Here is a 20772-nt window from a genome sequence, read left to right on the forward strand (position 1 = left end):
GATCCCTTGACTGCTATAGTAAATTATTTTGCTGCAGCAGATGCATCATCACTGCAGGTGTATAGTCAGTCCACCAACTCAAGGTTAAAGTCCTCAGTCACACCAATGGGAGTCAGAAGAGGCTTGACAGGAGACAAAAGTATATTTAGAAAGCTGCAATAATCCACCTCACCACAGGTAATCCTGGTCTCTGAAGCCCATCACTAGCATCAGTGTTCTGCAGTTATCCATGCAAGCGCATTAAAAAAAAAAAAAGAAAGAAAAAAAAAGGCAGGTGACTTTTTAGGCAGATAGACCTGCACTTAAAGCATTCCTTAGGTGAAACATTGTCAGTGGCTCAACCTCTCAACCATATCTCTGGAGAACTCTTAAACTCAAAGTTTGCATCTCAAGCATGAGCCTAATGACTGACCTTTGGCACTAGACAACCAAGGACAGGGACACACACACAAGTGGCATATTGTCACCCGAAACTCACAGCACAAATCTAAAAACCAAGCTGGTTATTGACTCAGTAAGTTGCCTTTATTGGGTTTTTCCGGCAAGGTTCCTGTATTCAGGGAATGACATTCTGTTGCAGGGCAAAAAACAAAAAACATGGGCCGAGAGAAGAGTGCATTACAGAGTTCCCCAGTACAACTAGTAGCAAGATACTAGTTGGTCCCTATAAATATGGTGGTATTTAAGTCCTTTCAAATGTACAAGATATGTTACAGTAAAACTTCAACATGGAGAGTAGACATACAAAAATAATTTAGATGACTTTCTTGAGCTCATCATACAAGACCAGCACAAAAGCACCGCCCATGCCTCTTAGAACGTTAGACCAGGCTCCCTTGAAGAAAGCCTTGCCACCCTCATCACGTGCGATCTTCCTCCAGCAATCAATGGTGCCAGTGTACATGATGTCAGCTTGAAGAGAAAGGGGGGAAAAAAAGATACAATTCACCTCCAACCCAGTAAGCCATTACCATAAGTTCAAAGATGCATGAAACTTAATTACCTCCTTTTCGCCCAGACTGCATCATCATACGACGACGGACAGTATCAAAGGGGTAGGACACAAGACCTGCAACTGCAGTCACAGACTGGGCGATCATCCAGCTAACAAATATGTGTGTGTTCTTGGGATCTGGGAGCATGCCTGCAGAACAAGTGTTTAGAGGATAAACAAGATGGCCTCCACAAATATTCCTCCAAGAGTAGAGTGGACATCTGAAACATCCTGGACCGTGAGCTTGATAATGCTTAATAATGGACATAACTCACCCTTGGCTGTGTCATAGACGCCAAAGTAAGCAGCTCTGTAGATGATGATACCCTGCACTGAAACGCTGAAGCCCTGGTACAGACCCTTGATGCCATCAGACTTGGAAATCTTCACCAAGCAGTCTCCGAGGCCTTTGAACTCACGCTCTTGTCCACCTTTGCCAACATCAGCAGCCAGACGTGTTCTGGCAAAGTCGAGGGGGTAGACAAAACAGAGAGAGGTGGCTCCAGCTGCACCACCAGAGGCCAGGTTGCCAGCAAAGTATCGCCAGAACTGCTTGCGCTTGTCAACGCCATCGAGGAAAATCTTCTTGTATTTGTCCTTGAACGCAAAGTTGAGGGCCTGGGTAGGGAAGTATCGGATGACATTTGCCAGGTTTCCTCTCCAGAAAGAAAGGAAGCCCTGCTCCTTGGGGATACGGGTAACACAGTCCACGATGCCCTTGTACTGCTGGTCAACAGAAATCTGTTTGCTGGCATGTTGTACCTGCAATTGAGAAGAGAGGTATTGACATGTATCAGAGGTTACATTTATCCGATTAGATGGCTGTCAATATTGGTGTTTTTAAATAGAGGGCTGAAATATAGTGCAGCCTAAACGTGGGCCAGTTTGGATGCAGGCCTCGCTATTCGATACGTCTTGTCATTTAGATCGGGAGCAACAGGGCACAACACACCCACCTCTACATCTCATTCCGCTGGGTTACACATTAGTTAGGCCACACATCCCGTCTCACATGAGGCTGTCTTGACAGCCACGCTTGCTGCCATGCCAGAGTACAACTTTTACGACATCCATACACCCAATCTGGCCCCGCCCCTTACTCGTGACCGGCGGCCCGGTGCAGTGCCAAGCCTCGACCGGATGAAGTCCAGCTACCCTTGTTGCGACCTTGGCTAATGGTTGTCAACCCTTCGCCATGTTATCATTGACCTGCAGGGTAGGGGGGTCCTGTAACTCACAGTACAAGGAGATGACCGTTCACGTCTTTTGTGCACAAGGGCAAAATCGCTAGCCGGGCGATTATGCAAGAGCTCGGATGCGCCTCGATTTGGCCCATTCTGTCTGGGCGCCATCTAAATTTACTTTATTGATTAGGTTTATTGGTAAATGCTGACGTACACCGGCTTTCCAGTTAGCTGCAACTCAAAACACTGCTTATGCTCTTATCACAAACAAACAAGTTAAGCTTTAAGGTTACCAGTTGGTTGGCAGACAGTTTGCATCCAGCCATACATGCGTGGTTGTGGGCTACCAGCAAAGGTGAATGTTTCTATTGCTCAGTTTAGTAACTTAAAGGTAAGACGTGGAAATATCGTTCAACTCACCTGGAGGAGAAGCTTGACTCTCTCGATGGGGGCGACAGCTGTTTTGGAGATGGCAGCGGCGATACCACCAGCCAAGAAGTCCTTGGCGAAAGAAACTGCTTGATCAGTCATCTTGGGACGTCACAGATGCCTTCCCGTTCAGCCGCTGGACCGGTGTGGTACGCCGGTGGAGTTGAAATGGCCGGAGACAAATAGGAGAGGGGATTTAAAAAGACCGTGCGCGAGAAAAAACGTGAACTCCGCTTCTCGCTTGTTACTGGCTCACCGGGGAGCCGGTGGGCGGGGACGACAGATGTCCTTCGATCCAGATTTGGTTGTTTTCTTCATCACCCCGGTAAATCATTCAAAGTTTGAAAGTTTTTTTTTAATGTATGCATACTCTGAATTGCATTGCCACATAGAAGAATATGGAAATACAAGTATGTGATTTAGTTTTGATTTTGATCAGAGGTGCCTCAAGGTCGGGTCAAATAAATGCAAGTTTGAGGAGGTCGAGGGGGCCTCGGCCACGGTGGGAAAAGGTCACATCAGTGTCCTTTCAGCTCAACTTCGTTTCTCACAGAGTGGCAGAAAAAGTGATTAAATCATAGATGGAATTCTATACAGAACAAGAATCAGTAAGTTTATTCAGTTTGTTAACATAGTCATGTTATTCCCAAGTTTTGCAAATGGGGAGAGAAGTTGATGTACGCCATCGATAGACACAAGATAACCAAAAGGGGTCACCAAAACATGAATTTGAAACAAACTAGGTTAGTTTGCATGACTTGGTGGGAATGTGGGGTGAGTGGATTGTCGACATGCTTTAGAGTAGCCTAAGATTAGGCTGAATGTTGTACTAGAGGGCACACACTTGTGGAACAAACTGGTGGTACTGTTAACTGTTCCAAAATAAAACAAAACACATGGAAGTAATAACACTTTCAACCATGACCCCACTGTTTATAGAGGCCTGCTTGCCCTTGAAAAAGGAGTTAAAGCGAACACGATGTATATGTTCCGATTTTGAAATGCATTTTTATCTGAGGATTTTCAAAGTACAGAAGAGACAACTTGCACAATATAAGACCTTAAACAGTAAAACTTAATTTAAAAAAGAGCCACAAAAGAAATGTTTTAGATACTTTGGAACAGTCACAATACATGCTGACAAATGAATGTGATTGTGAAATGTACAGCCTTATTCAATAATTCTTAGTCATCAAATTCAACATTCATTATACGTTAGCAAATACAAGCCATCATATAAGGAACCTATAAAACTGTACCCTCATCAAATCAAAGGGCTTCAATTGCAATTCAATATCTAGAGTAAGATTGTCATGTTGAAGCTAGTTGCTTTACCATGACACTACTGGACACCAGTGACACATTGCCTAAAAAATAAGCACCATAATATGCAACTCTCAAGGCACGTGACATATTAAATGGTTTACGCTGGAAAGAGTGATCATACCGTTCTTTTTTTTTTTAGGTCGACTGCAGAAAGAGTCTTTCAAGAGGTCACGTTTGTGCTTTTTCCCCATATGGAGTCATGGTAACGACATCATGATTAATAATCAATAAAGAAAATCATCTCAGAAGAAATGACATGTTCTGGTTGAGGTAGCCCCGTGCTGACAGAACAGTGCATAAATGTGAGTCGAGTGTTAATGACATAGTTTCTGCAAACATATCAAAGCTGAAATTCTGTACATCAGCATTAACACAGATATGACTCTGTGTATAATCATGACCGAACAAATATTCCTAACTAATTTGTCAAGTCCACTGCCTTACTTTAAATACCAGTGTGTTTGTTAATTAACATATTATAAAAACATAATATTCTGTGCATGGCGACCATGCAGGACGAGATTCACCAGCGATTTCCCAAAGATGACTCCTGTGACCGAAGATTCCTGTTTTTCAAGTAGCGCTTCACCTCTTCCAACTCATATGCCCCCAGGCTTTGGTCTACCCCTGGTGCAAGTTTATAGCTTAGAGGTGAGACAATATATCCATTGCGGTAAAGGCAAACCTGCTTGCACATCTCAAAGCAGGAGAAAAGAAGGCCAGAGTAGGGAACAATCTGTGGGGGAATGGCAAGAAGTGGAAAAAAACTGTAAGAAAACATATGGTTGTAATAACCACTGAATTCATAAATAAAATTGGCAAAATCATCACGGTTATGTCCGACTTGGGAATGATTAAAAGCCAGACTGAGTTGAGACTTGATATTCACACAAATTGCCAATAATTGCTTTTGCGGTGATTTAAGTGGACTACGTGGTAAATAACTGTTAGGGAGGCAAATAATGTACAGCTATCATCAAATGACATTTGGAGTTGAAATATGAGAGCAGGACATGCTGTTCCAGAAGCAGACTCACCTAGCTTGTGATATTCCTACTATGAATTACAGACAGAGCATTGCTTTCCATGTCCCCCCCTCCCCCCTAATGTCTCTAGGGCACAGGGTACAATTCTCTCTGCATAATAAGGTTTGTCATGATTCAAAGCACATGTTAGTCACTGCACTGTCAATAATTTCAGTTCCTACCCCTCATCTGCAATTCTGGCTAGAGAATCAACCAAGCACTTCCTATATGATGAATAAAGGCTATAAGCTCTCCAATATATCTAATGAACAATCAAAATATGTAGGATTCTTAATTAAAATATAAGTCAAGCATTACCTTGATTGTATTAGCAGTAAAGCCATTCCAAAGTGAGAGGATCCCCTTGTTTTTGACCACCTGTTTAAAACAATCAATCACGCCAGTGAAATGGACATCAGTTCCACCAAAATGAGGAAGACGGGCACTCTGGGCCTGAGAAAATAATAAAAGTGAGAATGAATTGATGTGAGTTAGCAATTTGTTTGATACGCCAGTAAGTTCAGGAAGATCTGAGTCAATTACAAGCGAGACGGCTCTCATGCAATTCATGTGATTTGTGGCAGATGTAGTACAAATCACCAATACAAACGTGAAATATGGTTCCATCTAAAACTGCCCTAAACTGGTATTCGATTATAAAATAACTTGTATTTTTTAACCCATTTTTTTCTACATATGGGAATATCAGACCATCTCACCTTATACCTGCACATAGGCAGTGATCAACCAGAAAAAACTGGATAGACACATAATGAATAAGATTACAAACAATGGGATGAGAAGCTAAATACTATCAAGGAAAGAGTAACATAGGACTCTTGTGTCACCATGTTCCTTTTAAAAGCCGTGTGTGTAATGAATTGGAAATATTAGAATATAGTGATACAGGGACAAGAATCCAGATGCAAAACAATAACTGTTAGAAAAAACACAAGGCAACTGTTGTTAGAAAAGTTGCTTGCCATAGTAAAAACAATTCTTGACTCACTTGCCCAGTTCTCATATAACTAAATAATTTCCCCAAGGAGAATATCAAGTCAACAGCCAGTTCAGATATTAAAAAAGCTGTTTGAAGAAGAGATACCGCCCTTATAGAAGTTAAACAATACCCAGCCCAAGCCAACACAGAAACTGTATCTGAAGATCTTGGTTAGATAGACTAATTTAACGGGCTGCTTTTCTCTTTGTTGTAAAATAATGACATCTAAAAAACGTGTTTGTTTTCATCAACTGAAATGAAAGGACTCCAAGCCTGCCTGCTGGGTGATGGTTACCCGGCTATGTTTGGTGAACTTATCTATAGCTTCTACAGACCCAGGACAGCATTCACATTCTCAGCTGCTGTTGAAACCTTGTGGTAGCTAAAATTAGGCTGATAAAACCGGATGTAGTATTCTATCTTTCACAGTCCTATTGTTCCCCATGTGACTTCTCATACGGAGAAGGCAACTAATGTGAGGGTAACACTGTGCAGACCCCGCACCTTCAAACACGACATGTTTTTTTTTTTAGCATTTACTGCAATGCAGAGTGTAAAGCACATATGAAAAATTGTATTGCATATTTCAAGACATCACGCATCCATGTCTAGCAGTATCACTTTAAAGACTACTTACTATTAGTGTTGTAAAAGGAAAAATAAGTGTCAACGCTCACAAAGCTCAAGTGACCAAATAAGGGAATGAATCATTCCACTAGGTGCAAAGCTCCCTCTTATGGACAAAATTAGGTATTGCACCTAGCAGGCAAAACAATTATTTTACAAACGTTTCTGTTATTCCCCCCAAAAATGCTGAGATAAAAGCCTGCTTGCAGTATTTCAAATGGCCTTAAAATAACTGACCTGCATTTTCCTCTTTACAGTTTCAAAAGGGTAGGAGAGGGTTTGTGCCACACCCGCAGCAAGACAGCCATTAATGAAATTTTGCAGGGAAGTAAATCGAGAAGGAGGCTCCTGCCACAGGTTGTCCAAGTTCATGTAAACTGCACAGCAGCCGAGAGAGAAGGGAAATGCACCTGTGGCAAGACAAAGTGAAAAATCAAAAATTGTGACTATAAGATTAGGGAACTGGTGGTGACAATTACTGTTTGGCAGACTGACCAACAGACAGACACAGACAAACATATGGAAGAAGGGTTTTGGTTGAGCCCATTAGCATACAAATGGCTGCTACCTGTGATCTACCTTCATTTGACCAGTGAGGGCAATTTTGCCTAGTCTAAAAACCAGTAGTGGAATATGTATCCTTTCCACTAACGAATTATCCTACACAAATGTTCCCTTTTATGACGTTCAAGAAGAGTTCTTCTCATCATCAGTAAAGTCTAGAGCTTCATATCAGAGGAAAATGACACAAATTATATTTCCATTGAAAGCTACAATCCTGTGAGATCAAGGTTTTGTCTAATCTACTAACACCTACGGCAATACTGGTAATTTGTGTTTGACTACTCTAAATCCAAGATATCCATTAGATGAAACTGCTGTCGGATATTACATTAGACAATTATATTAGCGGTGATATTAGATTAGACAATTATATTAGCGGTAAATGTTTTTGATGAGCTTAATCTACCATATCTACATGTTAGTTATAACCAAAATTTAGAAGTAACGCATTAATAAAGTAAGACATTACTGTTATATTTTTTCTGGTAACATGGTAATATAACGCACCACTTTTTAAATGTGTGTAAGTATTACTTTACATTTGTGACGCATACTCACCCAAATATTCTGTATGGTGACAGAGATTGCCTTCGTGGAGCTGAACAAAATATATGCAATCAACTACTCGAACACAATTTTAACTAATAAGTATGATAAAACGGGTATAATAATCATAATTCTTAAAGCTGAATAATCTAGTTCTGATCTGATGTGTTCCAACTCAGCATAGTGTCAGAATAACATAATGAGTAATATAACGTGTCACCATTATTATAAAGTAATACAATAATTAGAGCTGGGCAATATATTGATATTATATCAATACTGTGACATAAACTTGATATCACGGATATCTTAATATCGGGATATGACATAAGTGTTGTCTTTTCCTGATTTTAAAGGCTGCATTACAGTAAAGAGGCGCAATTTTCTGAACTTATTGACTGTTCTGTAGGATGTTGTGTTGCTGTAAAGCCCCTTGAGGCAAATTTGTAATTTGTGATATTGGGCTATACAAATAACATTGACTTGACTTGATTTGACTTGTTCTAGCTGTTATATTATTTGTCTCTACCTGTTTGGACATCACATCCACATTGCTAGAGTGTTTATCAAAAATGTCATTGTGTTAACATTTTGTCAGCACACCAATAGTCATCTCTACAATATCGCCAAAATATCAATATTGGGGCATCTGGGTAGCATAGCGGTCTATTCCATTGCCTACCAACATGGGGATTGCCGGTTCGAATCCATGTGTTACCTCTGGCTTGGTCAGGCGTCCCTACAGAAACAATTGGCTGTGTCTGCAGGTGGGAAGCTGGATGTGGGTATGTGTCCCGGTCGCTGCACTAGCACCTTCTCTGATCGGTAGGGGCACCTGTTCAGGGGGGAGGGGGAACTGGGGGGAATAGCGTGATCCTCCCACGCGCTATGTTCCCCTGGCAAAACTCCTCACTGTCAGGTGAAAAGAAGCGGCTGGCGACTCCACATGTATCGAAGGAGGCATGTGGTAGTCTGCAGCCCTCCCCGGATTGGCAGAGAGGGTAGAGCAGCGACCGGGATAGCTCGGAAGAGTGGGGTAATTGGCCAAGTACAATTGGGGAGAAAAGAGGGGGGGCACGGAAATCCCCCCAAAACAAAAATATCAGTATCGAGGCATTTGCTCAAAAATATCGTGATATTTGATTTTGTCCATATCGCCTAGCCCTAACAGTAATATACCGCATTACTTTAAAAAAAACTTTTTTTTAACAAGTGCTATATATTACAATTTTAAGTAACACCCCTGACTCTGGCAATAATAACTTCACTTAGTCTTCACACTCCCAGCTACCTGCCCTTTTATTTCCAGATTCTGCTAGAATGAGGATGTAAAATGCAACACTTTTTTTTCCCAGGAAAGTCTTACCAAACAGTAACCCTTAAAACAAGCCACTATAGAATTGTTCATTATTTGGACATTTGTGGATTAGATATTGTTGTAAATACACCGCAATAGAAAGTATCAAAAATAACATTTGTTTGCATGTACATTTCCAGGATTGAAGCTTTAAGGAAAAGTATTTTTAACGATGTTGATAATGACACAATATCAGTGAAGACAGCTTCATAAGGGCAGAAAGATGGCACTGTGGTTAGCACTGTTGCCTGACACAGCAACAAGCTCCTGGGTCCCAATCCCACCCATCTGTGTGGTTTGAATGTTCTCCCTATGTTCGCATGAGTTTCCTCTCACTACTCCAGTTTTCTCCCAAAGAAATGCATTTGAACTACAGACTCTAATTGACCCATAGTTTGAGTGACTGTGTATGGATGCAGTGATGGAGTAGCGACTTATCCAAATTATCTCTCAGCTTCTTACCAAACGCATGACGTGACGGGATATGCTTCTGTGACCCTGCGCTAGATGAAGCAGGTATAGACGATGGATGCTTTAAGGATTGGGCTCATGTTTGCTGTGATTGGTTTTACTGCTATTATTCATCTTCAGCCGCTTCTCTGGGGTAGGGTCGCGGTGGCAGCAAGCTAAGTAGGGCACTCCAGACATCCCTCTCCCCAGCTACGCCCTCCAGCTCCTGCTGGGGATCCCAAGGCGTTCCCAGGCCTGATTGGACATGTAGTCCCTCCAGCGGATACTGGGTCTACCCCGGGGTCTCCTCCCAGTTGGCCATGCCCGATAAACCTCCAAAGGAAGGCACCCAGGAGGCATCCTAATCAGATGCCGAACCAATAATGAATATGTGATAACTGTAGACCCCACATACCCTTTATTTGACCAGGGTTATTCTTAAATGGTGTATCCTGAATATTGTGCAAGATTTCGTGTCATTTTATTGAATGAATATGACAGGCAGGCCCAATGTGAATGATTTTTCTTGAAATGTGTCATTCACAGTGAATTTTCAAGTAATATTCTGTCATGTGGTTGGGATAAGAAGCTATAATATGACTGATTGCTCAGAGGTTTGATACTGAATGTGTTATAAGGTGCTGGTAATCACTGTCATATATCACTCTTCTGACAGCATGTAGCCCAAACATACTAATGAACTAATACATGCTTTTATTTGCATGGAGAGAAGAGTGTAATTTTACGGTATGTCCAAAAAAAAAGTGCCTTGTTTACATGTGCGTTGTATTTGATAGTTTACAAAATAATTTAATATTCATAAACATGCATCCATACCTAAGACTGTGAGTGAGAAGCCCCTGTAAAGTGCAAAAAGTCCTTCACTCCTATAGATCTTAGTCAGAGTGTGAGCTACTCCAATATATGTGGGTTCTTTGCAATTCTGAACGACGAGCCTTGTCTCTGCAACTTCCAGAGGGTATGTGGCCAGGGCAGCAAATATCCCAGCCAGTCCACCAGCGAATATGGCCCTCCAATGAGAGACGAAGCCTAGCTCGTCCATGTGAAGATGGACTATCCTGGAGACAGAAGCGTGCAAGATTAATATCATTGAAAAGTAGGAAAATTTAAGGTCCAATAAATGGTAGTCAAGTCAGGTTTACTTCTCTAGCTCAAAATGAAAAGGTAGTCCCGAAGGGCTTACCTAGTAGGTGAATGTTACTAAGTAGATGCTAAACTTATGCTTCATAGTTATGTGCACAAACTTGGGTTGTTAATTTAAACCCACATTAACTTTTTGCTTGCTCACTGTTCAATGCACTGCTGTCGTCTAGTTTTCTCATTGCACCTCAATCAGGGTGAAAATCAAGGTGCTTGTAAATGAAATGACATTGGAGCTGCACTCACATCTATTTTCCACATTATCGTCAAATATGGACACTGCCTTCAGAGAGCTCACCTTGCACAATGCGGGGCCTTTGTTGTCTGAACGTTATCACAATTAACTATTTTGTTATCTATTAGTTACTCATGATATCGATTGAGTACTGTGGCAAAACCACTTGGGTGTTTGTGTGTGTGAGAGAGAAAGGGAGAGAGAGAATGACAGAAAATACACACACACTCTTCCTCCTCCTCCTCCTTCCTGGAACAGTGAGTGCAGAACAGATGTTTATCAATCGGTGAGGTGGGTTTGCATTTACCCGTGCCCTGAAACGTGATCATATGACGTGTGTCGGCCAGCAAGGGACCAAACAACACGTGTCAGTTTTATGAACGTTTGACTACAAATGCAACGTCATATTACGTCATTTCCTTCGGGGTTTTTTTTAAACCGAACTGTTGCCACGGCTTCTTTTGCCCTGTAGTGACACTAAATTCCTAAATCGGCTGAACAAACGGAGAATTCTGATTGGACAAAAAGAAATGAACAATGAGGAAGTGTATCTTTAGCCGTAGCCTCGGTAAACTAGCTTAGCTACACCGTTGAAAAAGTGAACTTTTATATGAACACGTTTAACCCTTTTCTGTGAGTTTCCACAAAAGCACACGTTTAACCTCGAGCGTCCTCGTTTCACATCCATAGTACCGTTTAGGTGTAACTAGTACTCGCTCACTACCAACACAAGTGGGCTAAAATTAGCCAACGTCAGCTGACTTCTAACCAAACACCGTTAGCTGCGGCGCTCGACTCAAATGAAAACAAACACGTCTTAAACGTGGTCGTGTAGCTACACTATCATGAATAAGATGAGGTTATAGCATGTATAGCCCGGTTTACTTACTCTTTATATGTTGTCAAGTGAACGGCACTGTGAGGGAATAACCGCAGACATGACACGAAATTCCCTTTCCATAATCCTCGAAGTCCTTCGTTTTGGTAGATGAGGGAGAAACTTTGCCAAAAGCCCCTCTTGCAATGAAAAGTGCCCACTTGACTCTTGATCTTAACCACCTCCAGAGGCGATGTGACGGTTTTGCTAAAGATCCCAGCGAAACCAACGCAAACAAAGCTTTGAGAACTTGTCAGTCTGTCATCTCTTTTGACCGTTGCCATAACGAAGACGGTGATCCCCCCCCCCCAGAAAGAGTTGTTTATCAAATCATCTAACTCCAATTATAGGACGGGGGGAGGTATCCGTGTTCAACTTCCGAGAAGTCAGGCGATGTTGTGTGACCAATGTCACTGCGCAGAGCAGAGCTGAAGTTCCAACAACAGCTCACTAGGGGGCATTCTTCGGCCCATTTTGGAGGTTCCCAACGGCCAGTGACCGCAGAGGGGCGGTGGTGGTAAATGGTGGTGGTGTGTTTTGGGTTTGGGGCATGAATGGGGCAACCTTGTCACCATAGGTGGCGCAATATTCCACCTCCCTCATTCTGTTTAATTGCAAATATTGTCAACATGTTGTGCATGCCATTGAATAAGTGTGTGTGTGTGTGTGTGTGTGTGTGTGTGTGTGTGTGTGTGTGTGTGTGTGTGTGTGTGTGTGTGTGGGCCCTGTGATGGCCTGGCGGCCTGTCCAGGGTGTCTCCCTGCCTGCCACCCAATGACTGCTGGGATAGGCTCCAGCATACCCGTCATCCTGAGAGCAGGATAAGCAGTTTGGATAATGGATGGATGGATGATGTGCATGCCATTGAATAAGTACAGCCTTACGTGCCACCCCCACCCCCACTCCCCATTGTAGAAGGTGGGAAATGAAAGGTTAAAGAGCACAAGAGCACACTTCAAGGCTTGATTGAGGTTTCAAGGCTTAAACCTATTGTTGTTGAGTTTCATATTGGATTTAGTCTGGATATTATATTGACTTTTCAAAGTTTTTCCTTCCATATTGCCTGCTTTTCTAAATAGTCTGATCCCCACTGTATGCCCTCTCTTTACAATTTAAAGCAAACTACTGTTAGAACTGTCAACGTGTGTCTGTGCCTATCAAGGAAGTTAAATTGTTCTGCATGTATTGCACTTGGGGAGTAAAAGGATTCAGACTCCAGATTGGTGCATGACTATCAGCAGGGTCTTGTTGTCCCTATCCCATTTGAGCTCAGTATTTGTTTTCTGCCCTCCAGAACAGCCCCCCTCCCCTGCTGGGCTGACAACCTCAGATGCATGCGAGGAGCCCACCTCCTCCTGTCTGCATCCGAACCACTTGGCTCACACACAAAGGCTTCTGGAATAACAGAGCTGACCAGAGGAAATGACAGCTTGTTCAAAAGGGGCTTCACTTACTCTTGCTCTAGCTGCTTACTGGGGGTTGAAAAAGGGAAGGTGTGGTTGTGGGTGAATGGTTGTGGTTGAATGGGTTACTAGCTTTCACTTCTAAATACTCGTAATCTCCAAGTCACGGAGGTTATAGTGATGATTATTAAGAGGAAAATGAAGAACCAATTACTGCCGTCTGAGTTATGCAGACAGACACCAGATATAGGTCACATTTGGTATTGACCTAAAGGGTCAAGTATCTCAAAGTCCCAAAAGGAAAATCTCAACAGTCATTTTGTCAATGATAGCTCTCTTCCCATTTTAAACTTCCAACTCATTTCAGTGAGCCAAGATGGTGACTCACCATGAGAAGCTGCTTGTCTGTAGAACTACTAGCTTCAACTAAAAGTATTGGAAAGGAGAATCTTCGTTGCCCCCAAGAGCAATTAAAGACTGCGAGCTTCCTTTGAAAATGCTTTGTAAACCCCCTTTGATCTCGCCATCATATGCATGTGGCTTCTAATATACTGCTCAAAAAAATAAAGGGAACACCTAAAAAACACAATATAGACCTCGATGAATGAAATATTTCAGCTGAAAATCTTTATTTATTAGACAGAGGAATGTGTTTAGAGCAAAATAACCTAAGAATGATCAATGGAAATCAAAATCATTAGCCCATTAAGGTCTGGATTCAGAATCATACTCAAAATCAAAGTGGAAAATGAGAACATAGGCTGATCCAACTTCTGTGGAAATTCTTCAAGACGATTCAAAATGAGGCTCAGTAGTGTGTGTGGCCTCCACGTGCCTGTATGCACTCCCTACAACGTCTGGGCATGCTCCTGATGAGACGACGGATGGTCTGCTGAGGGATCTCCTCCCAGACCTGGATCAGGGCATCGGTCAACTCCTGGACAGTCTGTGGTGCGACATCGCGTTGGCGGATGGTACGAGACATGATGTCCCAGAGGTGCTCGATTGGATTCAGGTCTGGGGAACGTGCAGGCCAGTCCATAGCATCAATGCCCTCGACATACAGGAACTGCTGACACACTCTGGCCACATGAGGACGAGCATTGTCATGCATGAGCAGGAACCCAGGGCCCACTGCACCAGCATATGGTCTGACAATGGGTCTGAGGATCTCATCCCGGTACCTAATGGCAGTCATGGTACCTCTGGCTAGCACGTAGAGGTCTGTGCGGCCCTCCAAGGATATGCCTCCCCAGACCATCACTGACCCACCGCCAAACCGGTCATGCTGGAGGATGTTGCAGGCAGCAGAACGTTCTCCACAGCGTCTCCCGACTCTCTCACGTCTGTCACATGTGTTCAGTGTGAACCTGCTCTCATCTGTGAAGAGCACAGGGCGCCAATGGCGAATCTGCCAACCAAGATGTTCTCTGGCAAAGGTCAATCGGGCTGCACGGTGTTGGGCTGTGAGCACGGGCCCCAATTGTGGACATCGGGCCCTCATACCATCCTCATGCATTCTGTTTCTCACTGTTTGAGCAGAAACCTGCACATTAGTGGCCTGTTGAAGGTCGTTTTGTAGGGCTCCGGCAGTGCTCCTCCTGTTCCTCCTTGCACAAAGGACCAGATAGCGGTCCTGCTGCGGGGTTGTTGTCCTCCTGCGGCCCCCTCCACGTCTCCTGGTGTACTGGCCTGTCTCCTGGTACCTCCTCCATGCTCTGGACACTGTGCTGGGAGACACATCAAATCTTCTTGCCACAGCACGCATTGATGTGCCATCCTGGATGAGCTGCACTACCTGAGCAACTTCTGTAGGTTGCAGATACCGCCTCATGCCACCTCTAGTGGTGAGGGCACTAGCAAAATGAAAAACTAACCAAAGATCGGCCAGAAAAGATGAGGACAGGCAAATGGTCTGTGGCCACCACCTGCAAATCCATTCCTTTTATAGGGGTGGTCTTGCAAATTGTCTAATTTAAACCTGGTGGAAATTAGACAATTTACCAACAGGTGAAATTGAGTCACAAATCAGTGTTGCTTCCTAACTGGACAGGTTGATATCTCAAAAGTGTGATTGACTTGGAGCTACATCGCATTGCTTATGTGTTCCCTTTATTTTTTTGAGCAGTGTACAAGAGGATGGCTTTCTCTAAAGAGAAGTGATGTGCCCGCTCACATGCTGCATCTCATCAATTAGTGCCTGAGCAGTTTTACGGGATCTAAAAAAAATTGTTGCCTTGACTGTCTCTAAAGGCCTGCTGCTGTCTTTCCTCTACCCCTTTCTCACAAGGTCATTGTCCACATACAGCGTTAATATGGAATACAGATAGTGGTAGTGTCTACCGCCTTCCTCTTGTATGCATACTCCTCGCCCACCTGAATGAGTATTTTCTCCATAGCATAGGAGCTGCCTGCATGTCTTTGTGTCATGGGGACTGGCACATAGCAGCAGGTGTAGGCTGGCCAAGGCATTGTCATGCTCTGGGTGTCATGCGCAAATCGACCCTTGATCTTCCCCGCTTTGAAGTGAAGTGCCGGAAGACCCTGTCGCAGACGGCCTGTGCAGCCAGCGTATAGAACTGCACCAGTCAACAGAGGGCGCCTGTGACCAGCAAGGATGCACAGAGGTCCCGGGTCCCCTCTCCTTCTCGCAGGCTGGTGCCAGGCTCACAGACTGCCGCAATAAAGTTCTCACCTCATTATCTACGACAGCCACATCACAGGCTTGTGTTGGGTAGGGAGGGGGAGGGAAAGGGGAAGGGGAAGGGGAAGAAAGCCTGCGTTTGAGGGGGGGTGGTGTGGGGGGTGGGTTACTTAGAGAAGGGGGATGAGTTGGTAACAGAAATAATGCCTAGGCACAATTAACTCAGGCCCTGTATTGACACCTCTGGCCCTGAAAGGCCCAGGCCACACTGCCACACTCACCAGCCCACTTCACAGGAAGGAGAGAGTTGTTGCGCACAGAAGCCTGTTTCTGAATTAATGGTATCTGTAATGGGTTAACTGTGAAGGGTTTCTAGGGATTGTTAGGAATAATCAACACAGCTTTGCGCCTCGTTACAAGGAACGGTCTTACTCACAAGGAAATACAGAGGGATCTGTGCTGTAATCTCTGCCGTACAAGCCAACAGATACGTATATGAACCACGCCAAAAGCAGTTCATTGTGTGATGAGTGATAATGTAAATAAACGTCAACTTTACCTTTTCTAGCAACATTGCAGCGTGACTATACATTTTCATTGCTCTTGTGTTGAAAATGCTAAGACCAAGAGAAAACGTGTGTGTGAATGTAAAGCTTTAAAAATCATTTTCTGGTTGCTGAGGTTTGCCTTGTAAAAAAAAAAGAATAGCAAGCAACATTGCGCTGCTTATTTCCTTGTTACAACGTTTAGGACAACTGTGTTGCAATGATGCAGATGACCAGGAGGCTCATTGTCTGTGAGGATGCTGAGGAGGACTAAGACAGCCGGTTTCTCCTTCTCTTCCCATGTACAGCCAATAAATCAATATCAAATCTAAGGAGCAGGAAACCAGATGGCCTTCCTGCAGATCCTCAGCCCACTGGGTTGGAGAGCCCTCTCAGAGCCTCCATTGCTACTGTACCGCCGGTGCATGCCGCCGGCCTTTGAAGACATACAGATTCAACAAGGAGCCCATGAATGACTAAAGGGAACAAATAAGCTGTTACGACTCTGGCCAAATCAGTGTTTGTGTTTCCATCCACATCAAAGACCCCGGTCTTGTTTGATATGCAGCCCCCCCCACACACACCTTGATCCATGCCATGCACAGGTAGAGAGGGAGGAGCAATCCATTGAGTGGAGAGAGGGTCATGTGGTTCCTCCTCAGCCCCGGCTCGGGGCCAGTTGACCCAGACGAAGGGTCTGATGGTGTCTCTTATTGGTTGGCCTATTGATTGTACAATTTTGAGCAATATCCATGTGAATTTCTATCAATTTTAAACCAAAGAAGACATCAAGACACACCTTTTATTTTTTTTAAAGATTGAAAACCAAATAACATCATACTTTTCCTCAACCTTTTGTCCCTGGAGCAAGTGGAGTAAACAGAGCAGAAAGAAGAGGGTTTGGGGCTGAGTCCTGTGAACGGTTTCAAGGAGGGTCGATGAGATCACTTACCTAAATACATCCCGCCAGACTCATTCTGGTTTCTGTGTAGGCCAGGGGTCGGGTTAAACAGTAGTTTGATTGAATGGCTGTTTACAGGCCAGTGTGAAATGCCAGCTCTATTGCAATGTGGGAGCAGGGTTGGAGGGGGGTTGCCCTGTCCTTTGTGTGGCCCCCAGTCTGAGAGCGCAGCCCCATTGTTAAAGGTTCGGTGGCCAGCCCCTCAGACTCTGCCCTCAATCCTGCTTTGTCTCCAGCAGCGTGACCATTTCCTTCATTCAGGTCAGGGCAGGGTCGTGACTTTGGACACCAGTCTGTCTGCCCGGTCCATATACTCACAAATGCATGCAGCGCCGAGACAGATGCTTTCTTGTTAGGCTTCAATGCAAAGGCAGGAGTTTTGAGCCTTTTTGAACTAAAGAGGAAACAGCGTCAAGATCAGTGACCTCTCAAGATTCAAATTCGACGATGGCAGAAACCTTGTAGAGGACACATCTACTAGGTCATCAGAGCAAACAAAGCGAGAGGCAGATATATGACCCATTTTATAAGCAGTAAATTGAACCTATCCATAGTGAAAATATATAATTGATTATACCTCTAATGTAATTTTGTGCAGTCCAAATGAGAGACATGTCCCTTATGTCCTGATTTCGAGTGTGTAACAAAACAACGACGACAACAACAAAAACCCTGTCGTACATATGGTGTGGAGATAACGCGATAGTTAAGTGGCTGAGCATGTCAGAAAAGGGAGCAGCACCCTCCCTCCATCCTCAGGCTGGACCGGCCTTATCACAGCCTGCCCTCTGTGGTGATAAGAGGAGGGAAGGCCAAAGTGCCATCAGGAACTGTGCACAGCTCAGGTCAACACAGTGCGAGGAGGCTGGGCTCAGAAAGGGAGGGAAGGTGGACAAGAATATTACCTGATAAGAATCACGGACAGCTTTTGATCTCTGAGGTCCTGATACTGGGCAACGGGGTGTCATGCTGAGTGACATGGCAGGCACAAACAAGCGTAGCCCTTGAAGATCATCAGGGACTCTGTATAGTCAAACAGTGTCTTAGAGGAGACTGGTAAGTCTCTTGTAACTCACGCAGAGACACTCATGAACACACACACACACACACACACACACACACACACACACACACACACACACACACACACACACACACACACACACACACACACACACACACACACACACACACACACACACACATCTCTTTCCCCTTCTCTTTAGAGGAGTTCAACTTGTGTGGCAGTCTTAACATGCAAGTTATTAGGTTAGGAAAGCTGGAGCACTGCCTCCGTACGTTGTGATGCTAGGAAAAGTGGGCTGCCAATTTCTAACCGCCAATATCAATAAAAACTAATTGTGGTGCTGTAGTTTGACAGTGACAGCTCCACAATGGATATATAAGTCATAAGGACAGATCAGTCGACAAATATCAAATTCTCCGCCAAAATAGTCGAGATTAGCCCCATGTTTTGCGACACTGCTGAAAAGAAACTTGAATGTCACAGAATGGTCATGTGAAGTTGCGGGGGGCTCTCGCTCTTGTCTTTCTAGTGGCTTGGTGTGGAGGACAGACAGGGCCTGGGGCTGGAGTGCAAGCTGTGGCCCGAACCAAATACCACGTTGTCTGACCCTGAGGGAGCTCGGGAGTGGGGGTGGTGAGCCGCCTGCAGAGTTTATGTGTCCTTGGTTCCCCCTTAGCAACAGTTAAGCAATAGAACAGATATTTCCTGCACCTGTGTCTAAAGCCTCACTATATCTCCCTCCTTTCTGTGTGTGTGTGTGTGTGTGTGTGTGTGTGGGTGGGTGGGTGGGTGGGTGGGTTGGTATGTGCATTTCTATTTCTGTGGTAACTTCTGTTTATGTACACTTTTTGTGATCCAGCAAGAACAAGCGACAGCGATGCAAGATTCTCCAAGTATGCTTTGATCATTTAACTTGACAGACAAAATGCCATAACTTTCTCTGTTACTCAAGATTTTTAGGATTAGACCTTTTTTCAAGGGCTCGTCCTAATATCAGAGCAAGGACTATGGTAGATCATCGATCTGTTACAGCTATACTCCATTTAAAAGTATTTAGATTCATTGGGCCTTCACCATCAGCTGTCTCTTGGGGACATCAAAGGGACCATTGGAGTGAGAGCCCAGCTGCCCCGATGGTGGCAGTTTCTCCCCTCTCACTCCAGAGGATCTTGTTTGTTGTTGAGGATGTTTACTAATCCCAGGAAAGACAAACAGCCTCATTCTTGTTTGTTGGTGCCTTAAGCTCAAACAGAGGCCTGTGGGTCTGTTCTATGTGTGTGTGTGTGTGTGTGTGTGTGTGTGTGTGTGTGTGTGTGTGTGTGTGTGTGTGTGTGTGTGTGTGTGTGTGTGTGTGTGTGTGTGTGTGTGTGTGTGTGTGTGTGTGTGTGTGTGTGTGTGTGTGTGTGTGAGAGAGAGAGAGAGAGAGAGAAAGAGAGAGAGAGAAAGAGAGAAAACGCATCAGGATGTGTTGCATTGTTAGTATAGGGTTTATCTTGTCTTTTCACCTCACATCCACTATTTCCCATCAGACGACAGACCAAATTCAACTTGCTTTAACGTTCTATCAGAATAAAAGATTTGTCCTGCCTACAAAATTCCATTCACATTAAAGAAGCATACTGACTGTGATTGCTATCCGCTGACTGGCTCTTGGAAATGATGCCACGCGCACGCGCACACACACACACACACACACACACACACACACACACACACACACACACACACACACACACACACACACACACACACACACACACACACACACACAAGAAAACAATCGTAAAATGCTCAGGATTTATTTCCAATTGTTGAGTAATTCATAATAATAAAGTAGGTGACTTGTAGTACTCCAGCCGACCACACGATGTCACTCTCACTCATTAATACTGACAGCTCGTCTAGGCGGGCTCCCAAACCCTCTCCTAGAAAGAGGATGATAAGAGTTTTAAGTGTTGGGGAAAAAGTCGTTCATGGTGTCAGCTTATGTAAATTTCGTCGTCTTAATCAGTTGGTATACTTCTAAATCAGTGGGTTAAAAGTGTATATATTAAGTACAAGAGCTGCAAGTTACACAGTAGAAGATACATTACACAAAGTACCCATCTTTTTATTGCCCCTTAGAGTTTGTCTACTTTTATAAGCTGATCTAAATCTTATTAGAGATAATCTTTGCAATACATAATGCACTACATAGTGTCAGCCTGATAATGGTTACAAGAAAAATCTTTTCAATTTATCATTGCTGTAAAGAATACAAATTTTAGACTCAATTGTATGTTTTATGGTGATAGCTGAAAGCAGTCCAAATTTAAACTCCTATTTTTGTTTTGTTTTGTTTTTTTAGTCTGTATATTGTGGAGTACAGTATTCCCATGTACGTATATAGATAAATCCATGTATATTACAGAGATACA

General features: G+C 43.8%; 2 protein-coding genes across 2 annotated transcripts; both read right to left on the bottom strand.

Moving 5' to 3' along the window:
• Positions 1-275: 275 nt before the first annotated feature.
• On the bottom strand, positions 276-2874 carry slc25a5 (solute carrier family 25 member 5). The gene is made up of 4 exons (XM_056295794.1): positions 2599-2874; positions 1270-1756; positions 1004-1144; positions 276-912 (listed from the first exon to the last, which is right to left on the bottom strand). The coding sequence occupies exons 1-4, from the start codon at positions 2707-2709 to the stop codon at positions 755-757; spliced, it is 897 nt and encodes a 298-aa protein (XP_056151769.1). The 5' UTR covers positions 2710-2874; the 3' UTR covers positions 276-754.
• A 277-nt stretch (positions 2875-3151) lies between these two features.
• slc25a43 (solute carrier family 25 member 43) lies at positions 3152-12159 on the bottom strand. The gene is made up of 5 exons (XM_056295670.1): positions 11788-12159; positions 10340-10581; positions 6823-6995; positions 5277-5411; positions 3152-4669 (listed from the first exon to the last, which is right to left on the bottom strand). The coding sequence occupies exons 1-5, from the start codon at positions 12057-12059 to the stop codon at positions 4457-4459; spliced, it is 1035 nt and encodes a 344-aa protein (XP_056151645.1). The 5' UTR covers positions 12060-12159; the 3' UTR covers positions 3152-4456.
• Between the last annotated feature and the right edge of the window lie 8613 nt (positions 12160-20772).

This window comes from Lampris incognitus, chromosome 1, assembly GCF_029633865.1.
Source record: "Lampris incognitus isolate fLamInc1 chromosome 1, fLamInc1.hap2, whole genome shotgun sequence".
NCBI classification, from domain to species: Eukaryota; Metazoa; Chordata; class Actinopteri; order Lampriformes; family Lampridae; genus Lampris; species Lampris incognitus.

Excerpts from the sequence above, each read along its gene's own strand:
- slc25a5 (XM_056295794.1), bottom strand. The coding sequence starts at position 2,709 with ATGACTGATCAAGCAGTTTCTTTCGCCAAGGACTTCTTGGCTGGTGGT. Across the intron at positions 1,145-1,269 it reads CGTCTATGACACAGCCAAGG|GCATGCTCCCAGATCCCAAG; the intron begins GTGAGTTATGTC and ends CTTGTTCTGCAG. Across the intron at positions 913-1,003 it reads GCAGTCTGGGCGAAAAGGAG|CTGACATCATGTACACTGGC; the intron begins GTAATTAAGTTT and ends TTTCTCTTCAAG.
- slc25a43 (XM_056295670.1), bottom strand. The coding sequence starts at position 12,059 with ATGGCAACGGTCAAAAGAGATGACAGACTGACAAGTTCTCAAAGCTTT. Across the intron at positions 10,582-11,787 it reads CACTTGACAACATATAAAGA|GATAGTCCATCTTCACATGG; the intron begins GTAAGTAAACCG and ends TTCTGTCTCCAG. Across the intron at positions 4,670-5,276 it reads TTACTGCTAATACAATCAAG|ATTGTTCCCTACTCTGGCCT; the intron begins GTAATGCTTGAC and ends ATTCCCCCACAG.